The following is a 13,386-nucleotide window of genomic DNA, read 5'->3' on the forward strand; positions in this document are numbered from 1 at the left end:
TCTATATATCATTTTCATTATCTCTTACATTCAAACAAACAAACAAAAAAAAAAGTGAAGAAACACAATCCCTTAATTCCCTAACAATCTCATTCATCGATCCCTCCCCCTCTCTCTTTCATCCATTTATTTATCCCTCCTACAAAACGGAGCATACGGGAAGTCTGGAACCCACCATAACGGATTGAAAAAATCCCTTGAGTTTGAATTGAGAATACTTTTTGAATTCAATCAATTGTTGTAGCTGTGATTATAAGAGAGAGAATCAGGATGCTTGATCATAGGAGAAAGTTATGTTGCTTTATTTGATTATGGTTGGTTCTAGTGGTATACTAAGAGCATGTAACATTGGTATAAAAAGGGAGCTTAGGAGCCCATTTTAGAGTCACAAGCAATTAACCAAGTATGGGAAGTGAAGGCCATGTCCTCCTAATTCTCATTGTTTTTGTTCACTCAGTGGCTCATGGCTATGCTGGTGTTCAACCCAGAGATGACTCAGAGAACAACTTTCCTTTCAACCGTCACAATTTTTCAAGTCGTTTCGTATTCGGAGCAGCATCATCTGCTTACCAGGTATGTTCTTAATTAATTAAATTTCTTTACTATATATATTTAAAAGTAATATATGTTTCATTGTCAGAAGACAGTGTAAATATGGTGAATGTGTTTAAGTGAAACCACTTAAATACATCTAAAGGACAAGCTCGTTTGACTCCCTCTTTCAGTTCTATGCCTTTGGACGAAGAATCATTATTAATTCTATACAAATTAAACCACCTCCTTTATATTATTGTTATTCAAAGAATTTTTTCTTTTTGCCATTATTATTATTAATTATTGTTGTTGTTTTGTTTTGTTTCAACAGTATGAAGGTGCTTGGAATGTAAGTGGTAAAGGACCAAATAATTGGGATAACTTCACTCAGACATATCCAGGCAGAGCTCTCTCTCTCTCTCTCCCCCTCTAAATATACATGTATACACATATATAGAGGAATCCTTCATTTTTATTAGAACAGTAACAGAAAGTATATTATTTGTGTTATTTACCCAAAAAAATAAAAAAGAAGAAGAAGAAGAAGCAGAAGAGAGAAAATATATTATTATAGTCCAAACTATGAGAAACGACTTGGGTGCCCTTTAGTTACTTTGCATGTCATGATATTACATGCAGTGATTAAATGATGGGGAAAAAAAAAAAACAACTATTCTAGGCGGAGGCATTTTGAAAGGATTTGGAAAGGAAAAAAAAAAAACTATTATAGGCGGAGCAATGCAGTTTGAAATAATAGATTGTCGTAAAGGATTTAAAAAAAAAAGGACTAGCTAAGTTCACTTTTTCGAAAAATGTTTATCAACAGATGTGAAAATTGAAAATTATTTTTTTAAAAAAAATCCATGTACAGTCTTTTATGATAAAATTTTCATTTATTGAGAAAAAAATTTGTTAACCAAAAGAATTTTTTAGCTGCATAATTTTTTATTTTTCAGTATCTTAAAAAACTGAACCAAGTAACTTCAAAATGATTTCATTTTCTTCAGGCACTAAAACAACACAAAAACTTAGATTTTCTCTCATGTACCGTTTCATGGTGTTGCATCATGTGCTTTTACATTATTTATGCAACGATTGAGTTTGCTTTTTTTAACTACTTTATATTGTTTATATAACAAATTTTGCATTGTTTATGCAATAACTACATTACAATTGTATTGCTTGCGTTGCATTAGCAATACAGGACACAACACAAGATGCCCCTCAGCAAGAGGGGATCCGGATTCCAAAGTAACAGCATGATGCTAACATCAACATAATTTGCTTTAATCTGCATTGGAAATATGTCCTGATTGACTACTTTTCTTTCACTGAATATGCTTTCTATTTTGGGAAATGTTGTGATGGTGCTGTAGAAATGATAAAGGGCAACGCTAGCGGGAATGTTGCAGTTAACTTCTATGATCATTATCCAGTAATATTTTGCCTTAAACAGAATTTTCCTATAATTTTTTTTGGACAAATAAAGTTATGTAAAAGATAGAGCAACTTTTGAAATTTTTCTAGAGTAACATTTTGTTGATTTACATGCATATTTAATAAGAAGATTTACAAATCTTGCAGGACGACATTGTTCGAATGAATAAGACCGGATTTGATGCTATTAGAATTTCCCTCTCATGGTCCAGAATATTACCTGGTAAGTCATTTTAATATTTAAAACATTTAACAAATTTCATTAATACACTTTTAACAAACGAACAGGGAAACTCTTTCTACCACTACTTTGGCCTGTTATAATAATTTTCTAAAAATTTAAATTGGTAGAGAGCATGCAACTTTAATATTTAAATTCTCTAATACACTTTATTACCATTTTTTTTTCCTTTCTTAATCAGATTTGTCCTATAATTTGTTTTGGCTTTTAATGTCCTTGTCTAATCTTAATTAGTATCCATTATGTTAATGTTATCATAATTTTCTCAAAATTTCGACAAAGAAAGAGCATAAAATATTAATATTTTCTAATTGTTTTGATATAAATTTAGGGGGCCACGTAAAATTGGTAAATGGCAGTTCAGGAGTTAATCATGATGGAGTCAAGTACTATCACAAACTCATCGACGATATCCTATCCAAAGGTCACAAATCTTTTGCCTTCTTTATCCCTTTTTTTGTTTTATTTGTACTCTGTGTTGTTATAATCAATTTCCAAATAAGTATAATTTTTCTAAATAAATAAGTATTTTTTATTTATTTTTTTAAAGGTGTATAATTTTTATTACTTTTTGATCGATCAGGACTGAAGCCTTTTGTTACCTTGTTCCACTTTGATATGCCACAAGCCCTTCAAGATGAGTATGGAGGGTTTCTGGACTACAAAATTGTGTACGTAATCTTTATATATATTAGCTACCAGTATTATATATGTAGTCTCGTACTATAGTGCAGGAGCCTTGTCATTTTGTGACCTGGGAAGGATTAAATGTACGGGTGCAGTCTTACCTCCTCATGCAAATAGACTGTATATCAATGAATCTCGTGTCATAAATTAACTAAAAACTTACTATGCAATGTTTTAATTAATGTACAGGAACGATTTTGAAGATTATGCTGACCTTTGCTTCAAAGAGTTTGGTCATAAGGTGCAGTACTGGATCACCATAAATGAACCATGGTCTTACAGTGCCATGGGATATGCCTATGGTTCATTTCCACCCGGTAGATGTTCTAAGGACGAAAATTTGCAAAAATCCGAAGATTTGTATAGAGTTGGAAGAGCTTTTAAGTCGCTTTTTATAAGCTGCCCTGTGCCTGGTGATTCTGGCACTGAGCCTTACAATGTTACGCATCATCTACTTCTTGCTCACGCAAAAGCAGTGCAACTTTATAGAAATAAGTACCAGGTTAGTCCAGTCTACGATGTTCCCACAGTCATTACAGAATCTGAGAATTTGAATTGTCAATTTAATCTGAATAGTAATTTGAATTAACTAGTACGATTTTCAATTTCTTTAAGATTTAATAATATGATGGTTCTAATGATGGCCATGCATGATCTTGTGTAGAGGATACAGAGTAAAATTATGGGTAAAATTGGTATTGTAAATGTTGTTCAGTGGATGCTTCCGTTCGACACTCAGTCAAAAAATGACACTGCTGCAGCCAATCGGGCCCTTGATTTCATGTATGGATGGTAAGTAGGTCCACTGCATCGTTCTCTCTCTCTCTCTCTCTCTCTCCCTCTCTCTCTCTCTCTCTCTCTATATATATATATATATATATATATATATATCGGTAATTTATATAAACTATTGGTGTGAATATTGGTTTTTGGTGTTTTTTTTTTCCTAGGTTTATGCAACCTTTGTACAATGGCAGCTATCCATATTCAATGATTGAGTACGTTGGACATCGGTTACCGAATTTTACAAAAAATGAATCAGAAATAGTAAAAGGGTCTTTCGATTTCATAGGGTTAAATTATTATACTGCGGCTTATGCAAAGTATGTTCCTTGCAAAAACATTTCAAGCTACTTGACGGATTCTTGCGCAAGTCTTACAGGTAAGTTTTATCTAATCGATCCATTTCTGTGCTACAAATGTTCCAATATGTTTATTTCATGTTATATATTGACACTAATTTTATGGTGTGACATCAGAGGTAAATGCAACTGAACACCAAATTGGTCCAAAGGTAAACGTCTACAATGTATATTATTGTGTATCATTTATTTAAAATATGAACACTAGAATAAATGTCTCTAATCAAAATAATAATAATAATGTTTTCCAAGTTAATCTATTTATATGGGATAATTGTGCAACCCATAAAAAGTAATTTAATTAGGATCTAGGATTCAGTTATTTATATTCAGAATTAAAATATTCACTTATATATTTTAATTGATTTTTCAGGCGGGTTCAGACTGGCTCTATGTTTATCCCGAAGGACTTGGAGATATTTTGAACTACACAAAGAATCAATATAACAATCCCGAAATCTATGTCACTGAAAATGGTAAAATACTTATGAGATTTTTTTTTTCTCCGGCATGTATAATGTTTATATATATATATATATATGCCTTTTTTTTTTCTCTTATATATAATGTTTATAATATATTTGTACTGTGTGCCATAGTTTGCATATATAGCATATGGTAGTCATATAGTATGCATTTCTACTCTTACATATTAATATTTTTCATATTTATAGTCTGACCATTCTTTGCAGGAGTGGACTTAATTAATGGGTACAATATTCAACATGATTCCATGAGAATAAAGTACCATGAGGATCATCTTCATGTCCTCCATGATGTCATGTTAGTATTTTACATATTTTTAAAGTTTCAAAACAACCCATTTCCTTTTTTAATTAATATTTTCCCACAAAAATACTAATCTATGAATATTTGTATTTGAATTTTGACAGGAATAGAACCGGGGTGAAAGTGAGTGGATATTTTGTATGGTCATTCTTGGATAATTTTGAATGGACCGAGGGTTACACAGTCCGTTTTGGTCTTGTTTACGTGAACTATTTCAACGAGACGTTGTTAAGATTTTCTAAAGATTCAGTCTCATGGTTCAACAAATTTCTGAAAAATGGAACAGAATCCCGTCCTAAGATCCCTAACACGGGGCTTGCATTGGGTTCTATGTCTGTGCACCAAAATGGCGTCATGTAATGCACAGAACAGGGCTTGGATCCACTTCCATGATGCATGGAGTAGTATATTAACCAATAAACATGAAATATATATATATATATATCATACTCTATTTTGTATTTCAAATTTCCGTCTGCTTCAATTATGTGCACTTTGTATGTGATTATGTGCACTATGTATGTGATTATGCTTCACTGTGTGCTACTATTATGTGTGTGCTACTATTATGTGCACTTTGTATGTGATTATGTGCACTATGTATGTGATTATGCTTCACTGTGTGCTACTATTATGGGTGTGCTACTATTATGTGCAAAGCAATAATAGAATGAATCCTCATTGTTATTGTTTTTATATGCAACATAATAGAATGAATCCTCATTGTTATTGTTTTTATATGCAACTGCATCTCTTTATTTCAAAAAGTTTCGAAATAATCCACACGTGGATCTGACTTGTATCTATATACAAGACATTGTCTGCAAATACCCACCATTAACGGCTAAGAAGGCCGTTAATTGCGGTTATTAACTTGTAGTTTGGTCCTGGGCTCTCCCAAGTTTTGGGCCCAATTTTGGGCTTCTGTTTTTTGTCCCTCTTTGGGCTGTTTTCGGCCAAAAGGCCCACATTGTAATTAAACTGTTATATATATGCAGTTGCTTAAATTTTCGAAAAAATAAAAAAGAGACAGTCTTTTGAACAGCTTTTTTTAAATGCTTCTTGCTGTTCAAATATGGTCCAAGTATACAATACACTATAATATTACTATTTAAATATTGTGTAAAAATATTATATATATATATATATATATATATATATATATATATAATTATTATTATAAAACAATATTCTATATATATAATTTCTTATAAAATATAATTATATTATACATGCTAGAATTTGATTCTATATCCTTTATAAAAGGACCTGACAACAACCCCCCCCCCCCTCTCTCTCTCTCTCTCTCTCTCTATATATATATATATATATATATATATATATATAATAATTTAAGCTTTCTCCACCAGCTTCAACTGGTACAATATTCCGAGACTCGGAATCTATGCATAATAATTTAAGCTTGGTTTCTTCTTAGCCTGAACTTCGATAATACCTTCATTGAAGTCTTCATGATTCACTTGAAAAACACGGGATGAATGCTTTTATTAGTAAAAAAATAGAAGAAAACATGTGCCCAAATGCTAACTCCAAGTTTTCAAAATATATTCACACAAGTGAAGTAGATGTTTATTTAGCTATATAACATGAAAACCACCCAAAAATCCATGGTGCTTAAAATTTTTATGGACAATACTTGAATCCAACCCAAGTTGGATGAAGTTTGTCCAACCCTGGTACGTGGCCCAATCAGGGCATGACACATGTCCAATAACACTATTCAATTTAAGTTGGGTATTACCCAATTTAAATGGGTTTGACCCGGCAGAACATTTTTGTTTTGTTTTTTTTTTTTTTTTTCGCTTTGCTTTCTCTGCAACAATACATCTTCGGACCGCCGCCACCAGTCTTAACCTCCTTTCTCTTTCTTTTATCTCTCACCCAGCCAACAAACACATCAATGACACTGTTACCCCGCCACCTATTCCCACCAAGGACAACACAACCGTCACCACTGCCGGTGATAGAGACAACCACTCACCTATGCCTCATAAAACCATGGTTATGCTTGAGAAGATTCATCTCCAATTGCATGACTAAGCATACCAATAGTCACCACCGAAAGCCAAATAAAATAGACTGTTTGCTGAATCTACAATCGATGGCCGTTAAAACAGAAAAAACTCACACTTAGAATAATCTTTTCAGCAGCTCACCGTCGTTACACACCCCCAACGCCAAATGCAAGACGTATTCACGATTTGCGAGCTCCCAACGTCGATGTCGATTTTGAGGTAATTTGAACCTATGTGATAGTTGCAGGTTAGCGCTTTCCCAAGCAAACACGCCGAGTAGTTCCCCACTGCCGTATTCGCGATCCATCGAACCTTTCACGATCCGAATCTTGAGTAGTTGGTTCTGGAAAACGTCGTCCCTATCGACGAACCGCTGTGTGATGTTTCCAATTTTCAACAATTTTCTGGAATTTTGTCGCCGCAAGGGCATTTTTGTCTTTTATCATTTTGCGTACAAACACTACGGGGCGTGCCGGTCATGTCTGAGAGTTGTTTGGAACATTTCATTGAGTCTCGGACTCTTTAAAATGTAAGGGTGATTTTTTTTCTTTCCATTTTTCAGTTTTTTGGGCCAGACGGTCCCGTGTGGGACCTGCTGCCGGTATTGTTGCATCCGGGGATTTTGATTAGGTCCATTTGCACTCCATGCATTTTATTTGATGTGTCTTATGTGCATTTTATATAGTTGTGTATATGCATATGTATGTGGTGTAAATTAAAGACAAAAGAAAAAGGAAAAAAAAAAAATGTGGGACCCACCATTGGCATACAAAAAGCCAATGAGACCATGTTTGGTCTCCATTTTCCTTCTCTCTTCTGCTAGTCTTCTCTCTCTACCCTTTATCTTGCTTTTTTCTTTTTCTTTTTCATTTACAACTTCAATCCTAGATCTCTCTCTCTATACTTGGTATTTTTAAGTGCCAATTGCGGCAAATTGAAGCCCACAACGAGGCCTACGAGTTGATCGGAGCCAATCCTCATTTGGCCACCATTTGGAGGATCTCTAATCCTAGGGTTTGAAGTGTAAAATTGGGGGTTTTGCGTCATTTTAAGGTTAGGGTTCTTAATTAATGTTTTTCTTGTTCCTTGGTGAATCATATCTTATAAAGTGTTGCAAGTATGTTTAATTTGAATGATAAGTTTCTTAAAGATCTTCTATATGTTGTTTAGAAAATGCATGATTATGAGTATGGGTTGTTTAGTTTGAAAAACATGCTTAGATGTGGATTTGTTATGTGTATTGTGTGGATACATTACTCTAGATGATGAATATGGAATATGCTTAATTGTGTAGTGAAATTTCTCTAAATTCTATGACCTTGAAAGCATGGGACATATACGTGTGCATATCATTGGGTTTTTCATGAAGGGAATTGTTTTGAAATGAAAAAGGGAATTTTGGGGGAAATGTTTTTGATGAATTAGTTTTATGAAAACCCGGTCGCTGCTGGGTCACCAAAGGGCCGGAGGGTTAATATAGCCTAGAGGAAATTAGGGAGATTGCCCTAACGTGGTTGAACTAGCTGGGCCCAAAATGACGCCGCGGGGGTACCAAGGGTCAGGGACACTAGTCAATCCTTCTCTCGTGTAGCTGCGGGGTCACCAAAGGGCGGGAGATATTAACCGTTTAAAAGTGATGGTTTTGAATGTTGAAAATGGGGAGTGACATTGGCATACATTGCATTCCATGACATTTCATTATTTATATTGAGATTAACTGTTGTGTTGAGTTTTTCCGACATAGCATGACCCCGAATTCTATTTGTTCTATTCTTTAGTTGGGTTCATGGGGACACAAGAGACGTGTCTTAGGCACCATCTACTGAGTTTTACGTTCACCCCATTATTTAAAATTTTTCAGGAACCGTTAAAGAAGTAGTGGATGCCGATTTTCCACAAGCTTGAGGATGACTAGGAGTTCATTTTGTATCTTTTGTGTATTTCCATTTTTGTGAAGTCTCAAATTATAGTAAAGTGTAATTATTTTTGTCAACCACGGACATGTATTTAGACCATAACAGTTGATTGCAACTGTTGTAAATCTAGGACTAAGTGTACACTTAATGATGAATGGGAATGGTGATCATATTCTAGTCTGTTATTGAGGTTACTTAATTGTGTTTCATCATATTTTGATGCCGTGAATTCGGGAAATGGTTGAAATACAAGTTTGGTGTGAGCTAAAAGGGGTAGTAGCCACATTCAGTGATCATTCCAGTGAGGTACAGGGCCAAAGACATGCTTCGGCCGGCTGATCCTCTCCATCAGCCGACTGAAATTCCAAGTTTGGCCGACCAAACCCCCATCGTCAGCCGACTGAAATGCCTATAGTGAAAGTCCCGAGAGCCTGTAAACTTCTTCACCGTTTCGGCTGACCGACCATGTAGGTCAGTCAGCCGATCATGCCTTGGCAGCCGGCTGATGAAGGCCTATCAACCAACCGACTGCCCCTTTTTAACCTGAAATGTTGACTAGCATTGTAAGCTTGCACCCTTGAGTATTCTGAACTCTGGAGTGAGTCTTATGACAGGTTTAAACATAGGAATGGAGTGTATGACCTAGTTGACCTCGGGTTCGGGTAAGGACCCGGTAGCGGTGGATCCACGGATTCGGGTCGTTATAAAGTTAGTATCAGAGCCGTGGTTCGAAAACCTATAGGACCACAGGTAGAGGCCTACTTAGGATTGCATGGGATGTTGATTGCATTGGTTATCTGACTAACTGCTACTTGCTTATTACTTGAAGAAGCATGCTTAACTGCTTACGTGCTTACGTGCTTAAATGTTTATGTTAAAATGTTTCTTGTATAGTTTTGCATGTTAAGTGTCGTTACGGCATCATTTCATGTTGAGTCATCTAAGGTGAACCTTAGTGTCTTGTCATTGAACCGTTTTCTCGTTTTATAGCACTATGTCACGGCTTGAGGAACCCAGGGAAGTTGGCCTTAGGCCGACTAGGGGTGATGTTGGCAAGAGCTCCACCTCCAATTCGGAGGAGCTAAATGATGAGGACACCCTTCTTAGGGATTTGATTCCCCCGAGAGGTGTTCCCACAATGAGGGATAATGTTAAAGCACCCGTAGAAGTGGATGAAGGTCCTGCGGAACTGGTATTGAATCGCTTGTTGCGGAGGGCCGTGAGGGCAATAATTTCTGCTCAGCCGCAACCGGCACCACAACCTACAGTTCAAGTTGAGGAGACGCCAGCTCAGAAGCGTCTTAAGATCATTAAGGGGTTTTCTCAGTTGATGCCAGTAATGTTTGAGGGCGGTGCGGATCCAATGGTAGCAGACCACTACATGGATCAAGTTGAAACTCAATTGACCTCAATGGATGTGATAGAGGATCACTTAAAGATCATCCTAGCTACTTACAAGTTTGCTAAGGACGCTAAGCTCTGGTGGAAGACGGTTACGAATCGGCATAAGGTAGAAGAAATGAGTTAGGACAAGTTTAAGGAATTATTTTACGAGAAGTATTTTTCGATTTCTAAAAGATGGGAGTTAAAAGACCAGTTTATCGGCCTTATCCAAGGCAATATATCAGTGGCGGAGTATGAGAATAAGATCACTTCACTTTCTTGCTTTGCTCCGGAAATGGTGAGAGATGAAATTAACAAGACTCGGAAGTTTGTTTCCGGTCTTTATGATAGAATAAGGCCGTTGATAACGGCACAGTTCATCAAGGTTTATTCTGAAGCAGTAGAGAGGGATTTGATGCTTGAGGCTGATATCAAAAATAAAGATGCGAGGAGGGAACAGTGGAAGCAAAAGAGAGGTGCAGGATCATCTTCAGAAGGATCTTCTTGGAAGAAGAATAAGGGTGGTTCGTTTTAGTTTCAGGGGCATCAGTCCGCACGATCTGCTCCTACCTCTCTTATACTAGCAGGGCCTGACAGAAGTGGAATTGTTTGTTTTCAATGTCAGCGGCCTGGGCATTACAAGTCCAGTTGTCCCATGAGATCGTCTTCAGTTTCTTCAGCTCCAAAGGCTTGCTATGGGTGTCACCAGCAGGGTCACTTGATTCGAGACTGTCCTAGTCAGGAAGCAGGCACCGGTAGTGGCAGAGGGTCACGATAGAGGCCGTCACAGTTAACTACAGTTCAGTTAGGTTTTAGACCACCGCCACCACCACAGCCTGCTATGTCTTCTCAGGGTTCACAATCCATTAGGAGGGATGCTTCTATTATGCCAGTGCAGTAGTCCGGTATTCAGGGTGGCAGTTCTCAGGCACAGACACCACAAGGACGTGACTTTGCATTCGCACCGGCTGATGCATCTTCTAGACCGTCAGTTCTCCGAGGTATCTTTCCAGTGTTTGGTTCTTGGGCTCGTATTCTTTTTGACTCTGGTGCATCTCATTCTTTCATATCATCATCATTTGTACTTGCATCGGGGTTAGAGGTTAGTTTCATGGATCAGGCGTTGTGTGTTGATACGCCAGTTGGGGTTTCGATGTTCTTGAATTGAGTTGTACGGGATTGTTCTATCGTGATAGTTGGACGGACTTTCGTGTTTGACCTTATCCTCTTGGAGATGACTAGTTTTGATGTCATTCTCGGGATGGATTGGTTGGCTTCCTTTCATGCCACGATTGATTGTTTCAGAGGTAGAGTTACAGTTTGCACTCCTGAGGGGGATTATTTCTTTTCATAGGAGATCAGAGTAATTCCCAGCCTTCACCATTGTATGGAATTTGAGAACGAAGTCGTGGAGATTATTTCTTGACTAGTCTTTTGCCGAAGAAGATAATGTTGTGGGAGAAGACTATCCGGAGGTAGTTCGTGATTTTCTGGACGTGTTTCCGGAGGATTTGACAGAGTTGTGTAATACCCTAATTTTCAAAAGGATATAATGGAAATTTAATAAATTATTTATGTGCATTTTAAATTGATAAATTGATTATTTATTTTGTGTGCATTTAAATATGATTATCTGGCTAAGTGGTTAATTGTTTTACTTGTTTAAAATTGGTATTGTGTATTTGTTTTATATTGTTTATTTATTTTAACTTAATTACGTGCAATTGGGATTTATTTTATTTATTTGATTAATTGGTATTTTTTTTTATTATTATGTGTTTTTAAATGGGTTGTGTGACTTATTTGATTTAAGTTATATGGTTGTAGTTATATTTACGTTTAGGGTTTTGGTGTTAAGTATTTTAGTTGGCCGACTTATACTTGGGCTGGAATTAGGATTAGGGTTTTTGCATGAGTCTATATATATAAAAAAATATTTGTCTGCAAGGGTTTTGGAGACACCCTTTTCACGTAATAATCTGGAGAGGTAAACAGAGGAAAACTAGAGAAGAGAGAAACAGAGACGTTTGAGGGGAAAAACACAAAGGGACACAGAGAGAATCAATTAGGCTTTCAGCTATGGACTAAAGGTGGACCATAGAGGAAGGAAGAGGTTGATGCTGAGATAGAACTGGAGCAGTAGGAGATTTGCCGGTAGTCTACAGTTCGTCGGAGAATTTAGCAACGGCGTTGAAAGGTTTCAAACCGAAACCTAAAGGCAAGTTTCATTCTCTCCTTCCTATAAACTTGTGTTCTGTGCATTCTAAATAGACTCCAGGAATTTAATTAAAACTTTTAAAACAAATTTTATGCATATTAGTTTAGTCTGAAATTTGGTTAACGTATAATAACCGAAGATGGCTTTCCTTGCATAAATTGTTAGATTATGTATTAAACCTTTGTAAATTAATTCATAATGGAATGTGAGGTGTTGTTAGGATGGTTAGGAAGTTAATTAACCTTTAAAATGGAATTATGACACATGTGATCAGACTTTAGATTGTTCATATGTTCAGTTAACTGTGATTGTCGTTTTTGGATACGGTTTTGTTTTTGTTTTAGATTTTTGTCAATTAATGCATGCTGGATGGTGAGAAGTTTCTAGGGCTTTAAGAATTTAAATTGAACCCTAGGAATGTTAAAATACTTGGGACAAGAACGTCGGACTTCGCCGGAAACGCAGAAAAAAATCATCGGACGAAGTAGAGACGAGGCAGAGGGGCTCTCAGGGGTGAGAGCCGGCTCCTAAATGGTGGGAGCCGGCTCCCATGAAGAGAGAGCCGGCTCTCCATGAGGGGGAGCCAGCTCTAGAAGCCTAGGAGCCGGCTCCAATAAAGGGGAGTCGGCTCCCATGGGAAAAAACCCCTACGGGGTGTTTTCTGCAATTTTTCCGGAGTTCTGGGGTTAAACGCAAATACTGAAAATTAAAGGGGGTTTCAAATATGTTAAAATTAACCTATTAAGACCCTTAAATAGTTGGTTTATGCTAAGGTGCTAATCTTAAGGGGCATCAGGAAACAGAAACGTGGAATAGGCATGCTGTCAAGGAAGGATGAATGTTTAAGTTAATAAGTTTGTTTTAATAACTTAAACTGACTGGTATCGAATTACTTTTAGGATGTTATATAAATTATTTATATACTTTAATGGAGGCCAGAAAGTTCAGTGTAGGATATGGGCATAGACAGTATCAACTTAGATATTAAATGGTATGCTGTCAG

At 36.5% G+C, this 13,386-nt stretch overlaps 1 protein-coding gene across 1 annotated transcript; it reads left to right on the forward strand.

Annotated features, from left to right (window-relative positions):
* Positions 1–369: 369 nt before the first annotated feature.
* Positions 370–5,526, forward strand: LOC132299296 (beta-glucosidase 24-like). The gene is made up of 13 exons (XM_059795826.1): positions 370–573; positions 866–935; positions 1,911–1,969; positions 2,119–2,194; positions 2,544–2,636; positions 2,796–2,883; positions 3,089–3,401; positions 3,564–3,691; positions 3,850–4,061; positions 4,159–4,193; positions 4,415–4,517; positions 4,734–4,824; positions 4,935–5,526. Exons 1-13 carry the CDS (start codon positions 406–408, stop codon positions 5,188–5,190), a joined length of 1,692 nt encoding a protein of 563 aa, XP_059651809.1. The 5' UTR covers positions 370–405; the 3' UTR covers positions 5,191–5,526.
* Positions 5,527–13,386: the final 7,860 nt, after the last annotated feature.

The sequence above is a fragment of the Cornus florida genome, unplaced genomic scaffold, assembly GCF_030987335.1.
Source record: "Cornus florida cultivar Cherokee Brave unplaced genomic scaffold, ASM3098733v1 CherokeeBrave_3.0.0_Hap2_Chr03, whole genome shotgun sequence".
Classification (NCBI taxonomy): Eukaryota; Viridiplantae; Streptophyta; class Magnoliopsida; order Cornales; family Cornaceae; genus Cornus; species Cornus florida.